Source organism: Eublepharis macularius, chromosome 1 (assembly GCF_028583425.1).
Source record: "Eublepharis macularius isolate TG4126 chromosome 1, MPM_Emac_v1.0, whole genome shotgun sequence".
Lineage (NCBI taxonomy): Eukaryota > Metazoa > Chordata > Lepidosauria > Squamata > Eublepharidae > Eublepharis > Eublepharis macularius.
The window spans coordinates 55,721,977-55,738,546 of NC_072790.1; the positions used below are offsets into that span (position 1 = coordinate 55,721,977).

Below are 16,570 nucleotides of genomic sequence, written 5' to 3' on the forward strand. Positions count from 1 at the left end.
GCAGGAGCACTCCCTTTCCTTGGGTTTGTGGTTCTGAGTGCTCTCTCTTTTTAAAGAAGTTCCCTTCAGCTGATGTCTGACTGCAGAGAGCACATTAAAACCAGTGCATGCCCATGTAGGAACTTATTGTCTAGCGAGACCCTTAGTGAACCTGGCTGGAGTGATACAAAATGTTTACCATCTTATAACTTAGCCAGAATGTCACACCTAGGGGTAAGAAACTAGGGGAGCCACATGCTAGATTGTATCTTTTCTTTTGGGGTCAGGAAGAAAGGAATTACTTCAGAGAAGGGAGGGACTTCTAAAATAGAGATTATAAATTCTCTGGATACACAAGGGGAACTTTTTTCTTTTGGCTTGCCTCTTCAACTTTCCAAGCCATGAACGGCTGGTTTTTACATTAGGACTCCATCATGACTGCATATGGAGGGGCAATGGGGAGAAGTTCCTAAACTAGAGGCAACAGAGGGCATTTTAAAAGCTGTAAACTATTCTAACAACAACATTGTTATGGTATGTCTAGAGTTAGGGCTAGAAGATTGCATGTTTTTACCTTTTCTTTAAAAGCTTGCTCAGACTGATGCTTGTACAGATCATGTGTGTGCTTTTTATTTATTATGATTTTGAATGGTCAAAACCTGATTTTTGTGCTCCTGCCATGCCTAATTCAGTCACTCTTTCCAAACAGCTTCAAGGGGGAGGGGCCATGGAGGAGCTCACCATCCCCAAAGTGCAAAGTTGTGAAAGTGCAATAGATGACCTCTGCATTAGCTAGTTCAAGTGAAACAGGAGATGTGGAGCCCTTAAAGGCCAATACAGTAAGGAGTGCCTGAAGCACTAATCCTTCTATCCTGAGATTCTAGCAGTAGGTAATACCCAGAGAGAAGTTGGACAAATCCTCTGTGAGTAAGGGATGAAGGAAAGTTGATGCATCACCAGGCAGAGACCTGGGATGGCTGCAGAACTCTCTGAGCTTCCAGATCCAGAGGGAACAAGGTTTGTGAGCCTGTTTCCTCAATCATGCAAAGAGATAAGTATAGATCAGCTTACAGGTTGCTCCTCAGAATTAGATTCTTGTTTCTTCTGTCCATGATTTTTGAATTACATTTCGCTATGAGCTTTCATTTCAAAAATGTAACGTTCAGGTTAGGGGCTAACATTCAATGGTTATATGATATTAGATATGGCTGAAGCACCCTGACCTGGATAGTCCAGGTTAGTCTGATCTCATCAGTTCTTGGAAGCTAAGCAGGGTCAGTCCTGGTTAGTACTTACGTAGGAAACCATCAAGGCAGTCCAGGGATGCTATGCAGTGGCAGGAAATGGCAAACCACCTCTGAACGTCTCTCGCCTTAAAAACCCTGCAGGGTCGCCATAAGTCAGCTGTGAATTGACAGCACTTTACACACATATGGCAGAAGCAGAACAGTCTTTAAGATGGTCCACTGATCACCAGTTACAAGTTCCATAGAGCATATACATATCTCTGAGTCTGTTTATGCTCCTGAAAGATGTACTGGAGCAAAACTGTTTTACATAGCATGAAGCAAAGTTGCTGCATTTCATTCATTTCTTCTCGTCTTGATGGCCATAGAGTGATAGCAATGTTTACTGACATTCTGAAATAGCAGTTTCTTCTTTGGGGCATATAAAATCAATTTTCTGCTTCTTTGAATACCATATGGTCCCCTTTGTGTTCTCACCAGGACACAAATAGGCACCAGCATTAGAGCAGGTGAGCGAATCTGAAGTGACAGCATCTGGAGGGGTTTTGCAGACTTATTTACCCTTTGGAGAAGCTGTGCACTGGCATTTCATAGGTACACTGTTGTGCTATGAGAAGGGGGGAAAGCTGATATGCCATTGATAAAATTCTAAAATGAAAAAAGTGTATGGCTCATGGGTACTGGCTTTGATCTAACTAACTTTATTCATGAGTCATGGTTATATTCCATAAAAAGTAATGGGATGAACTTGTCATGATGACTAATAGTTCCATTGGCTGCAGTGACAGCAACAACCAATGATCTATCCACAGATTATGACTTATAAAGGTTGAGTCTGGGATCCCCACCCAGTGTCAGACAGGATAGTCAGACATGAGTTGCAGGTTCTTCTCAACCACCTGTGTGTGCGGTTCCTGATTTAGATCAGAACCATGGGTCAGCGGTGATGGGGATTCAGCCTCCCTCCCCCATATTTTCCCAACCGGCAACCATCCTGGGGATATGTTTCCCTGTGGGGAAATCCCTTTGTATCCCAGGGAATACATTTCCCCAAATAGGATTCCCCGAGACTATTTTGGGTTGGGAAAATGGCATAGAGGGGAAAGCTGGAGCCCCTTTTCCATATGCATCATGATCCTGATCCAAATTAGGCACAACAAATGTGGAAACTGACTAGAACCCACATCTCATGTCTCATTGTCAGGCCAGACACAGGATAAGACTTAAACTCTGTACCAGGGCTTTTTTTCTAGGAAAAGAGGTGGTGGAACTCAGTTGTGGAACTCAGGACCACACAATGACATCACTTTGGACCAGCTGGAACAAGGGGTGAGTTTTTAAAAGTTTAAATCGCCCTTGGCGAAAATGGTCACATAGCCGGTGGCCCCGCCCCCGATCTCCAGACAGAGGGGAGTTTAGATTGCCCTCCGCGCCGCATGGCGTGGAGGGCAATCTGAACTCCCCTCTGTCTGGAGATCAGGGGGCAGGGCCACTGGCCATGTGGTGCCGGAGCTCTGTTACACCGTGTTCCTGCTGAAAAAAAGCCCTGCTTTGTACCCTGTAAACCAGCCTTAAATAACTTCATTTGATTGAAGACAGTAGGTTAGATCAAATTCATTGTGAACAGAAAGTGTTCATTAAATAGACCTCTCCCTTTTTCTTGCTCTCTGGGTCCCCAAAAGAGTTGTGGGATCCTTGGGAAGAAAGTGGGATACTGTGTTTGGGTAGGGGCAGCAGCTCAAGAGGAAATAAGCAAAAATTGTCCTTATCCCCTCTTGCATGACCTCTTCCATAGATGGAGCAAGAGTTCATGCAAGAGTGTATCTCTGGATTCTGTAAACCCCTCTTCTTGTTCCAACCTCCTTAGTATACATTCTGCTATGCTCTTGATGGTTCCTCAGAGCTTTTCAGGGGTAAAAGAGGCTGCAGAGAAAGTGGGGGAATGACTTGTTAGGTAAATTCATTCCATTCACAGTTCATTGGATCCATCCCTATATTTAGACAGCCATTGCATTTACGAAATTTAAAACAAGAAGTGAAGAAACCCCCAGTTCTGAACTATTGTTGCCTGGAACCCCCTCCCAGAACCTTGACACGGACTTTACATGAACTGTGTCAACTGGCACTGAGGCCAATCCTATGCATGGAAAGGGAACTTCATGGGACTGGTAGGGCGCCCCCCAGTCAGTGCTCACAAGCAACCCTCCCTGGGACTACTCTGGAGTAGCCACTCTGCACCCAGATCAACATGTCTGCTTGCCAAGATGCCAGCCACTGCTGAGATCCCTACCAGAACCGGGATCAGCAGCGGGCCAAAAGAAGCCATGTTCCAGAAACAGTTTAAAAGGAAGTCAAAAAGGACAACTATTTTCCTATGGGAGCCATGACACGCCAGTGCTCCTGTCACGAACTACTTGCTAGGTATCCCTCTTGGTATGTAGATGTCCAGCCATAGACCAAGACATGAAGCAAAATGCCTCTGGATTCTGTTAATCTCGTATCAAGAGAATCACTCCAACCCATCAAGCCATGGACTATTGGAAAATCCAATCATTCCCCACCTGTCCTTCCTTCTTGCCCTTTTGTCCATTCTAGGGTGTCACAAAAACAAACATTAGATTCCAAAGTGTCCACCCCGGATTCCTTATGTCCCACTAAAACAGCACATTAATTACTTTTGTTAAATTGCCTGAGAACCACTTAGGGGGCGTGGAACCCACCCTGGGTCTCGTCTCAGGATAGAAATTGGCTATTTAAGACCACCCCTTCTGGTCACTAGTCAAATGCTCGGACCTCTCAAGATCTCACTCCATCCCACCTCGTGTAGTGCTGGTCACTCCACTAGGCATTCTGCTCCTCGGTGACAAATCTCTGCATCTTGACGGACGGGTAACGTATCGCCTACCAGTGATCTTTCCTGCTAATGCAGCCATCTCTATACCCTTTCCTCCCTTTGATTTCCTAGTTCTGTATTGAATGTGTGTGTGATTCTTGGACCCTGTAAGCTTAAAGGTTCTCAAGTAAAAGCCGTGATTCATTTTAAAGTATTAGTCTCCTTCATTGTGCGAACTCCAGAAATTCTGACCCTGGTATACACAGGTTATGATCCCATAATATATGCCCATTGCCTATTAATTCTCCCATCTTCGAGGCAATTCAGCTAACACTATAATCTATCTAATATGTCTATAATCTATCTATCTACTAAAACAAAGGTCAAAATCTTCCTTCATCTATATTTGACAATCCCCATTGAGGACTTCCAAAAACTGGCAATGAAAATTAATTTATATATCACATTTTGCTTCCCACCTTGCTCCAAAGAGGTTCCCACAGTTTGCCATCTGATTGTAGACTTGTTTATTTGGAATTTAAGTCTCATTGAGTTCAATCAGCCTCACTTCTATAAGATCAACCTTATTACAAAGTTTCAATAAATTTCACTTTAAAAGAATTTGCTGCATTAATGAGATGATTGGACAAGACTGATGAACAGGTGTCAAAAGTACTATGAAAATTCTATTGCTGGAGGTTGCAAGATTGCTTTTAACAGTATGAACGGCTATATTTAGCTTTGGAAATTAGAAGGAATTTCTCAACTAGTGAAATCAGTTGTTCATTTTGGAGGTTTTGTGTATCTTTGATAATTAGTAGTATACTTCACTTATGCACTTATGTTTCATTTAAAAACTTTAATTTACCTATTTAGAGTAATTTTATCTAACTTCATGTACATTTTCCCTCTCCAACATTCTGTGACAGAATGGGAACAATCTAACCAATCCCAAGAACTTTCCAGGAGGGCTCATACTTCAGTAGTATAATATGTACTTCCAACATAAAAGGTCTTGCATTCAGTCTCTACCATTGCTAGTTAAAATGACATCAAGCAGGAGGGGTAGAATGGCCATTATAGGAAGTCTTTTCTGCATTGACTCCTTGTGTGAAGAATACAATCCCACTAACTATCCACTTGTTGTCTGATCTTATTTTTAGGCAGTGAGTTTAACCAACCAACCAACCAACCAATCAACCAACCACCATCTATTTGCCTGAGTGACTGCATCCCAACCCCCTCCTTTGGAGTAGTATATTTTTTTCTGCTTATGGGTTTTAGTTGTTCTTTTCATGTTCTGCTATGGTATGTACAGCCCAAATCTAAACTCCATGACTCTGATGCATCGTTGATAGCTAATCAGTATCTTGTGTTCTCTCATTAGAGAAAAAAATGTCAAATAAGACCCATCCTCAAGGAGCTGATGGCGGATCAACTTCTCTGGAGTTCATATCAATACTGCCAACATCCACTAATCAAGTCCTGCTGCCAATGATGTTTCTGTGCCTATTAGATATGGAAGCAGCCTGTGCCCACCCACCCACCCACTCACGTAACAAGGGAAGTAATAAATGAAATAAAGTACCCTTCACTGTATGAAGGACTGGGGCAGGCTCCACAGGAGCACTACATCTACCATACTCCTGGGACCTCTGAAGAGGGAATTTGAATCTCATTCTACAAACAAGTGGACACATAAAGAAGGAAGTATGGCCGCTTGAACCATATCACCCAGATAGCTCAGAAAAAAGCCTCAGCCACAGCCTCTGCTAGGCAAGAGTTCAGGTACCAGTGGCAGAAGAATCACTCAAGAAGCAGCTTTTTACACAATGAGGCAGGACAAACCGACAGCAACAAGAAAAAACACAACTGCACATTCACAAAAGGTATTCCTGTCATCTCCATTCTTTTTAAAAATTGTGAGGTCTGGGAAGGAAACCTTTCAAAATGAGGATGTCTGCCCACAGATCAGTGAGCAAGTTCAAATTAAGGTCACAGATGGTACACAGTTCTGTTCACTCAGCGCAAGTCATTCCAAAACTTAGTTCATTAAATCAGGAAACTTAACCCTGAAAAATTGTACAGGGAATGATGAAGAGTTTCCCAGTCTGAAGCTGGATGAGAAACTGCCTCTTCAACCCAGGAGTGCTTTTTCATTTCTCAAGGGCAGTGCTGAAGTCCCTTGTATTGTATTGTCATGTCTTCAGTTATTTGCGAGCTAAACATTTTGATTTTCAGAGTACTGTGAACAGTGTAACTTCTTGAAGATCACATCTGGAACGGTACACTTTTTCTTCCTTGATTTGTTTTCTTTTAGGTATTTTCACTGTCTTGCCCCCCCCCCCATGCACTATTTATGCTCCATGTCCAGAATTCTCAAACTTTGGTAAAGCAAGTCTTTCCAGGAAAAAAAAGAGACCAAAAGACATATTCAAGCCTCCACAACTGCCAAGGATTTAGAAAATACTTTCAAGCTATCCAATTGATTACTTAGGAAATATACTGAGGTTGCCCAAAATCAGCCAGGGAGGAGATTAAGGTTGTTTATGAAGAATGAAGTTAGATATCAGAACAATGCTAACCACATATCAAGGAGGACAGGAGACAAAGATTTTAGCTGGTGGCCACATCTATGCAAGACCATTATTTTGTGGATGAGGTAAATCCAATAGAAACACGGGCCGTTTTCACACTGCTTACCGGCCACAGAACATTGCGCCAAGCTCCTGGAACAACAGTATCTTCCTGGCGCAATTTCAAGCGAGAACTGTAGTGTGAAAATGGCCACGATTTCCAAAAAACTAAATTGAACTTATTAAACTTTGGGAAAGTATCACAAATAATTGATTTGAGGCACGTTTTGCGGGGGCGGGGGATTGTGTGCTTAATGAACATAGGGGAGAGTAGGATTGTGACTTCAGAATTCACCCCCAACCCCCATGCATTTTGTTGATTATATCTGTATATCTGGAAAAAATCATTACATTCACAGTGAATCAAGCAGAATATAAATAAACACATCAAGTCATATTATTTACACAATAACCTGTGAGACAAGCTGACCACAAATAAAGAGAAGTAAAAGAAATAAAGACCACTTTAACCCTCCTTTCAACTTATATTTACTGAATAAAATTCTAGAGGATAAAAAAATCATTCAGCCAGTGCATACTGACCTTAAAAAGACCTATACTTTATCAAAATTATTATCACATACCAAGGTTATCTATTCTATTAAACACACACACAAAACAAAAAACAGAACAAAATAGGTCATGCCTTTTGCGAGTTTCCCCAATAGGGAACATAGACTTTACCACTATGTTGCCTTACATATTATCTGTTGCTTTAAATATGTACTACTCTATACTATCTGTGCTTCATGTTGTCTAATGTCAGTCCTAGAATCTATTCTGTTCTGTTTCAGCATTTCTTCAATTCTGTATTAGATCCTTGCTAATGCTATGTCTTTGTAAACTTGTATTTATTTACCCTATGGCATTGTTGATGGAAATGTCCTTGACACTGTATGGAAATGTCCTTGACACTGATTGTACTAATCTCACACTATCTAAAACATCTTGAGACTCAGTGAAAAAGGCAGACTATAAATAAATAAATAAATAAATAAATAAATAAATAAATAAATAAATAAATAAATAAATAAATAAATAAATAAATAAATAAATAAATATGCTAAGGTGTAAACCTACAGATTCACATCTCAGCAAACAAAGAGTCAATGGAAAGCAGTTTTAGTAACTATAATGATGGTGGAAATTGCCGTGAAGTCTCAGATCTGACTTATGGTGACCCTTTGCTGGGGTTTTCAGAGACTTAACAGAGGTGATTTGCCATTGCCTGCCTCTGCATAGTGTTCCTGGTCTTCCTTGAAGTCTCCCATTGAGTTACTAACCAAGGCCAGCCCTGCTTAAACTTCTGAGATCTGACAAGGACAGGTTTGCCTGGGCTATCCAGGCCAGGGCCATAATAACCTGATTTAAAGTATTATTGTAAATTTTGCATGTAATTAGGCCCATGGTAATTATTTGTACATAAAGTTAAAGAAAGGGGTACCACAATTTCCAGAGATTTTTAACATGTACAGAGTCCTGCCATTAATATGTTCTGTACTTTGCAGCTGCATAGGCAATGCATGAGGCTAGTGCCTGGGCATGAATAAACAATACACTAATCTTGGCTGAAAAATAAGATGCAACATTATTGATTACTGCCATTGGAGCAATTTGCGTAACATAGGGCACAGATCCACTGCATTGAATGATCTGCCCGCTGTTCGATGGCATGCCTTCCTCAGCCCGCCTGCTGAGCACCATGGGATGACAGGAGGTGTAGTGACTGTCCAGGCATGGTCTGGTGATCCCTGCCACCCAGCCTGCAATGGCCAGATCTGGTGCATCCTCTTCGGCTTCCCCCAGATTCCTTAAGGGGATATTTAAAAGGGGGTGAACAGCTCACCCAGTATGACTCATCCCAGTGGACCAGGCCCAATAACCCAAAACTTCCAGGCTATGACAGTACCTCCAGCCATCACTGGCACCTAAGAAGGGAAGGAGACTATCTGTCCACTTTCTCCGCTGCTGAGGAATGGTGGAGAGGATCACGAGAGACTTCTGGTGTGGCACCAACCCCCTCATTTGGTCCTCCTCATTCAACCCCCCCATTGGCATACATTGCCAATACATACACTGAGGATAATACCCTTCCCTTTGCCTCAGTCTCACCTCCCAGCCGCAATATAACCTGCAGGTAAGTCCGTGAGTCCCTTTATGCCACCCCTTTTACATCTATATCTGAGAGTTCTGTAGCTGTGTTTTTATTAATGCATTATTTTTTTCTGCTTGAGCCTTAACACTCCAGTCCATTGTCCTATGCCCATTACAATGCTCAGAAAGAGCTCACGCAGACTTTAGGGATAGGAATGTTTCCCCTGGCCCTTATTGTTCTGTAATTTCCCTGCATTATCTTCAACTCCTCCTTAGATCCTGGTTAATCAGGAGTAGGGATGCGCATTTCGGCTTTCTGAAAGCCGAAAGAAAGCCGAAACAAAAGTGTTTCGGCTTCTTTCAGGTTAGCCGAAACGTTTCGGGCTAAGCCGAAACGTTTCGGCTAGCCAAAAGAAAAAAAGCCGAAACGTTTCGGCTTTAGGCTTTTTCAATGGGAAAATGCCTCCGGCGTCTTCCCGAACGTCTGCGGGAGGCATTTTCCCACCGAATCAGCCCAAAATTTGTGGGGACCTTCCTCTAACCCCTCTCTACAAACCCCCCAAGTTTCAGACCGATTGGACTTTGGGGGGCCATGTTATGGCCCCCCAAAGCAGGTCCCCCTATCCTCCCATAAGAAAGCGAAGGAGCAGCATATTGTTAGCATGCTGCTGCTCATCTTCTTCATTATTTCCTATGGGGAAAAATGAAGAAGCAGGCTTCCTTTGCCAGGGGTGGCATTTTGCATGCAAAATGCCCCCTTACCCTCAGGGGCCCTTCTCCCACCCTTCCTCCCACCCTCCACCAAGGCTCAGACTGCTCCCACTTGGGGGGGCATTTCATGGCCTCCCCAAGTAGGTGCTCTGCTCTCATCTCTACCACTGACAGCTGGGGGAGGCTTGTCTTGCCAGGGGTGGCATTTTGCATGCAAAATGCCCTCAGGGGCCCTTCTCCCACCCCTCCTCCCACCCCCACCAAGGCTCAGCCTGCTCCCACTTGGGGGGGGGGGCATTTCATGGCCTCCCCAAGTAGGTGCTCTCATCTCTACCACTGACAGCTGGGGGAGGCTTGTCTTGCCAGGGGTGGCATTTTGCATGCAAAATGCCCTCAGGGGCCCTTCTCCCACCCCTCCTCCCACCCCCACCAAGGCTCAGCCTGCTCCCACTTGGGGGGGGCATTTCATGGCCTCCCCAAGTAGGTGCTCTCATCTCTACCACTGACAGCTGGGGGAGGCTTGTCTTGCCAGGGGTGGCATTTTGCATGCAAAATGCCCCCCAGCCCTCTGGGGCCCTTCTCCCACCCTTCCTCCCACCCTCCACCAAGGCTCAGACTGCTCCCACTTGGGGGGGCATTTCATGGCCTCCCCAAGTAGGTGCTCTGCTCTCATCTCTACCACTGACAGCTGGGGGAGGCTTGTCTTGCCAGGGGTGGCATTTTGCATGCAAAATGCCCTCAGGGGCCCTTCTCCCACCCCTCCTCCCACCCCCACCAAGGCTCAGCCTGCTCCCACTTGGGGGGGGCATTTCATGGCCTCCCCAAGTAGGTGCTCTCATCTCTACCACTGACAGCTGGGGGAGGCTTGTCTTGCCAGGGGTGGCATTTTGCATGCAAAATGCCTTCTCCCACCCTTCCCCCCACCCCCCACCCAGGCTCAGACTGCTCCCACTTGGGGGGGCCATTTCATGGCCTCCCCAAGTAGGTCCTCTCAGCCCCTAAAGTCCACCCCTTACAGCCCCACACAAACCCAATTCCCCCCCAGCTGCCACACACAGACCCAAATCCCCACATTAGCCCCTCACAGACCCAAATCCACCCCCACCTGCCCCACACCCATAACCCCAGGAACAGGCTGGCAAAGGCCAGCCCTCTCCCTTTGTTCCCTATGCTGGGAACTTCTAAACTCTCTTTCCCTGGGCAATTCTGCACAGCCCAGGGGTGCCACAATGGTGGGCACACTTCTGAGTGCCAGCTGGTCCCTGTGAAAGAGCACCTGAACCACAGACACCCTCCCTCAAATTCCCCCACCACCTACAGAGATGGCTGGCCAGCCAGCCCCATTGTTCCCTATGATGGGAACGAACTGCACAACAAAGAATAAAACAAGAACAACACAAAATAAAGTTTTTAAAAAATTATTTTCTCCCTTCCAAAGTACAAGTAGGCAAAGCATAATGACACATTACACCAACAGTCCCCCACACAGAAAAATAACACAACTCACTTAACATCAGAGAATCACAAAAACACAATTCCTGTCAAAAACACTTTATTTCTTGAACAGCTTTAGGTTACACAGTAGGAGGGCACAACAGGGCATGATAGCAATGTACTACAAAAAATAATACAACCCACTTCACCGTTTTTGACAGCAATTGTGTTTGTGTGATTCTCTGATGTGAAGTGAGTTGTGTTATTTTTGTGTAGTACACTGCTTTCCTGCTCTGTTGTGCCTTCCTACTGTGTAACCTAAAGCAGTTACAGAAATAAAGTGCTTTTGACAGCAATTTTTTGGGGTGATTCTTTAATGTGAATTGAGTTGTGTTATTTTTGTGTAAGATACTGCTTCCATGCCCTTTGGTGTTCCCCCCCTGCTGTGTAACCTAAAGCTGTTCAAGGAATAAAGTGTTTTTGACAGGAATTGTGCTTTTGTGATTCTCTGATGTTAAGTGAGTTGTGTTATTTTTGTGTAAGATAGTGCTGCCATGCCCTTTGGTGTTCCCCCCTGCTGTGTAACCTAAAGCTGTTCAAGAAATAAAGTGTTTTTGACAGAAATCGTGCTTTGTGATTCTCTGATGTTAAGTGAGTTGTGTTATTTTTCTGTGTGGAGGACTGTTGGTGTAATGTGTCATTATGCTTTGCCTACTTGTACTTTGGAAGGGAGAAAATAATTTTTTAAAAACTTTATTTTGTGTTGTTCTTGTTTTATTCTTTGTTGTGCAGTTGGTTCCCATCATAGGGAACAATGGGGCTGGCTGGCCAGCCATCTCTGTAGGTGGTGGGGGAATTTGAGGGAGGGTGTCTGTGGTTCAGGTGCTCTTTCACAGGGACCAGCTGGCACTCAGAAGTGTGCCCACCATCGTGGCACCCCTGGGCTGTGCAGAATTGCCCAGGGAAAGAGAGTTTAGAAGTTCCCAGCATAGGGAACAAAGGGAGAGGGCTGGCCTTTGCCAGCCTGTTCCTGGGGTTATGGGTGTGGGGCAGGTGGGGGTGGATTTGGGTCTGTGAGGAGCTAATGTGGGGATTTGGGTCTGTGTGTGGCAGCTGGGTGGGAATTGGGTTTGTGTGGGGCTGTAGGGGGTGGACTTTGGGGGCTGAGAGCACCTACTTGGGGAGGCCATGAAATGGCCCCCCCAAGTGGGAGCAGTCTGAGCCTTGGTGGGGGGTGGGAGGAAGGGTGGGAGAAGGGCCCCAGAGGGCTGGGGGGCATTTTGCATGCAAAATGCCACCCCTGGCAAGACAAGCCTCCCCCAGCTGTCAGTGGTAGAGATGAGAGCAGAGCACCTACTTGGGGAGGCCATGAAATGCCCCCCCCCCAAGTGGGAGCAGGCTGAGCCTTGGTGGGGGGTGGGAGGAAGGGTGGGAGAAGGGCCCCTGAGGGTAAGGGGGCATTTTGCATGCAAAATGCCACCCCTGGCAAAGGAAGCCTGCTTCTTCATTTTTCCCCATAGGAAATAATGAAGAAGATGAGCAGCAGCATGCTAACAATATGCTGCTCCTTCGCTTTCTTATGGGAGGATAGGGGGACCTGCTTTGGGGGGCCATAACATGGCCCCCCAAAGTCCAATCGGTCTGAAACTTGGGGGGTTTGTAGAGAGGGGTTAGAGGAAGGTTCCCACCAATTTTGGGCTGATTCGGTGGGAAAATGCCTCCCCCAGACGTCCGGGAAGACGCCGGAGGCATTTTCCCATTGAAAAAGCCGAAAGCCGAAAGCTGAAAGTAAGCCGAAAGCCGAAACGGCTGGCCGTTTCGGCTTTCGGCTTATATGAAAGAGAATCCTCTTTCGGCTTTCTGCTTTCGGCTTTAGCCGAAAATTTTTGGCGTGCACACCCCTAATCAGGAGAATTTCTAAAATAATTTCTATTAACTGCAACTTTCAATTCTTTAAATTTATTTGTAACTCTTTACTGTGCCATATGTTTGTACTGGTAAAACACTGCAAAAAAGAAACCTTGAGGGAATGGACACAGGATAGTTACTGAGGTGGTCCCCCCCCCACCTTTCTACTTCATTGTGTATCAAAAACAGGAAGAAAACAAATGAAATGTTGAAATTTGAAATCCATCAGTCTCTGCCTGATATGCTTGGTGGGCAGGGTCTTGCACCAAAAAAATTACTCAGTATGGTGGGTGGTGAGGTTGCTGTCATTATTCGTGCATGCTGTAAACTTGGTAGCTCAAGGACACTGTTGTGCACAATTGATGCTTTGCCTGTGCTTGTTAAGATTTATTTATTTATATGTTTATTTACTTATAATCCACCTTTCTTGCTAAGATTCAAAGTGGATCACAAAATTTAGCAATGCAATAGGAACAATATAAGACAAACAATTATCATTGTAGTAAGGCTGAATCCCAAGGTTAGAAACAACACAATTATATAAAGACAAGTATCCTGATTGACTCATCAACGCCCAGCCAAACCCCTGGACCTAGAAACGTGAAATTTGGGGAGAACATTCCTCTCATGATGTAAAGACTCATTAAGAAGGGATTTTAAGAAATTCGCCCCCTAAGGGGGTAAAAAGGGGTAAAACGTGTTTTCCCAAAGGGATAAAGCGTCCCTATGTGACTGGCACGTTGCTGCCTGCTTGCACCTCTGCCCACTGCCAGCTCGGCCACACTTCCCTGATTGGGCTAGCTTTTCAAGGTCATTTGCATATGCAGGTTGATTGGGGCTCACATTCCATCTCTCATCCCCACCCCAAGAGACAGTTGGAACACAGAGGTCATTTGCATATGCGGTCTGATTGGTCTTCACCCCCCACATTCTAAACAGTATGCAGTCTTCCCCTAAAAGTTTACTAGGGTTGCCAACTCAAACCACCTCCCCCACAAACCATAAAATCGGCAGTGGCTGGGCAAGGCCCATGCCAGGTGGTGGGCGGGCCCAGAAGCCCTGGGGGAAGCTGGGCTAGGGAGCCTTCTACCTGCCCTTCGGATTGGCTGGGAGATGCCAGGGAAGGCACCCCAGTCTGACAGGCGCGTAGAAACTCAGCCACCCAGGACAGCCACTGGCCAAACGGGGGAAGAGGGGGGCCAGAGGAGGAAAAGGCAAGAGCAGACCCGCTGGGAAGGGCAGGGGCAAGAACCAATCGGGAGGGGGAAGACAGGGGGGAAATGAGCTGGGGAAGGGGAAGCCAGGGGGGAATGGTGGAGGACACGGGAGGCGGGACGGGGAGGCACTATAAAGGGGGAGAGTCCCGGTGAAGCCAAGGAGGAGGAGTTGCACTAGAGCAGAGAAGGAGAGACTGAGGCTCACAGTCCAGCTGGCAGGAGATGGACGCAGGTGGCGCAACCACCGTCCCTGCCACAGTCTGAGGCGGAGGGAACTCTCCCCCTTCGGAGCCAAGGAGGATGACGGAGGGTGGGGAAGCAGTGGCGGGTGGGGCGGGGCCTCGCAGTATGATAGAGGATTCTTTCTGCATTGGATCTACTTCAGTAACATGACCAAGTAATTCAGAACTCATGAGTACAGAGATTCAGATAAAGAGAATTTCAGACTTATTCTTAGTAAACTTTCCCCCCTGTACAATCCACTTCCTTCTGCACAGTTCCTCCCACCCATTGTACCATTAAAATGACTATAGACAGTAGAGTTCAGCTAATATTATGGATGTACAAAAGCTCACAGGGCACAGGTGGCTGTTTCTTCTTTTTTTTACCTTTCGGGTATTTTATATGCTTCCTCATCTGTTACAGATGCTGCATCCAGGATAGTTCTGATAATTCCATGCTTTTTTGTTTTTCCTACACATAAAAATGAAAGAGTGCAAATAGAAGCAGAGCATAACTTGGCACAACTTGTAATATCCTTAGCACAACACTAACAGAATCACAGCATGCAATGAATGTGTCTGACAAAAAGCCACATATTCTCGAAATTCATTTGTGTTATATAGCCTATAAGTTCCCTTCTGAGAACTGCATCTGGAAATGATGCCTCTTTTTCTTTCTCTTCACTCTACAGGTGTTGCTAACTCCAAAACAGAATCAGGACAATTCATCAAAAAAAAATAAGGCACACCAAAGACCAGTTAAATTAATGGGTTTAAATGGAACTACTAAAACTTTATTGGATTCTATATCAAATAGCCACAACAGGAATTAACCCAGATAACTTGTTGGGCATATTCATCACAGGATACTGCATATCAACATTTTTCTCATCCAGTAAGATACTTAATTTTATGTGTGAAATAAAAGTTTGACAGGTGGCACTCAAGGTTGCTTTTGATATCATTTACAGTGCCTCCAATGCAGCAAACACTAACATAGGAAAATTAAATGTCAGACATCAACTAATGGGAAAGATGTGAGTATAAGAAGATTGTCAAAGAAGGGAGAACTCACAAATCTTAAAATACAGCCACAAAAATACTAAAGTGAACAAAATGTCTCTTTTGGACTTTCTTTCTTTGCAGATATGCCAACTACTACATATCCGCCCTGAGCCTGTGAAAGCGGGGAGGGCGGAATATAAATATAATAAATTAAATTAAATTAAATTAAATATTTAGTGGCATTTTTCTCCCAGTGTTAGTATGCATGGGAATAAAGGTTGTCTTATTTTTACTTACTGAATAAGTCATTTCTGCTCTTCTGAACAAAAGAAAGAAAAATAGCCATGCTGGCCATTGTTATTGAAATTATGAATAAAATGAAGATTCTCATCTGGAAAAAAATGAAAACACTACAGTGAATGAACGTTAGGATTACAGTTCATAGAAACAGCATATAATATGCATTTAAGTTGTTTTTTCAGCTCCGTAAAAAGTGATCCTTTTCCAATCTCTTTAAATATTCAAATAATCAGAAGATTAACACTCTCTTTTCTATAACTGTGGAAAGTCAGATCAAACAAAGTCGAGATAAATAGAAATGTTTCCGAAGGGTTTCATTAACGTATTGGGGATGGCACCCTATGAACTTGTATAACAAAGGACTTTGGACAGCCAATTTTTTAATAAGATACCTCCTGTTTTCAAACAAAACTTTAAATCATTGCTTTCTTACATTTGTTTCCTTTAAAGACACTTGGAAAACTTTTAAGACTGGAGTTCCTCTACACATTTACACATTTATTGTAGATGAATTCTCTTATTATCAATAGGGCTGTTCTAGAACAAAATAAATTGTGGATCACAGCTGTAAATAAAAATCCATGTTATATTTTATAGCTGAGCATTGTTTATAAAATATACATTAATCCTAAAAACACAGGCATGGATCCTTTTAATTCCCCCCCCCCCACTGAGTTGTATCTTGTGCCTCAGTTTTACCATGTTTTCCTCCAACAGAATATAGCACTCCTGGCCATGGCAACAGCCACTTGGCCAGGGGCTGGGATTTGCCCCCTCAGAGGGGGAGGCAGCGGAGTGGTTCTGGGCATCTGGGGAATGCTGGAGGGGTAGAGACAGAAGCCTTATAAGGCCATTCCAATTTCCTTCAACAGCAACAACAAAAGACTTTTCTTCATCTGAAAACCTTTCACCATTCTTAAAGGAAGATGGAAACCCTGCTCCCAAGTTACAGTGAACACACATACGATTCAGCCTTGTTCAAGCG

General features: G+C 44.4%; 1 protein-coding gene across 1 annotated transcript in view; it reads right to left on the reverse strand.

The window, feature by feature from the left end:
• Positions 1 to 15,676, reverse strand: part of TPO (thyroid peroxidase) — a 121,625-nt gene extending 105,949 nt beyond the window's left edge. The window contains exons 1-2 of the mRNA XM_054971173.1: positions 15,583 to 15,676; positions 14,668 to 14,752 (exon numbers count right to left, since the gene is read on the reverse strand). Of these exons, the coding sequence (XP_054827148.1) occupies positions 14,668 to 14,752; positions 15,583 to 15,676 (179 nt within the window). The remainder of the gene's footprint in view (positions 1 to 14,667; positions 14,753 to 15,582) is intronic.
• Positions 15,677 to 16,570: the final 894 nt, after the last annotated feature.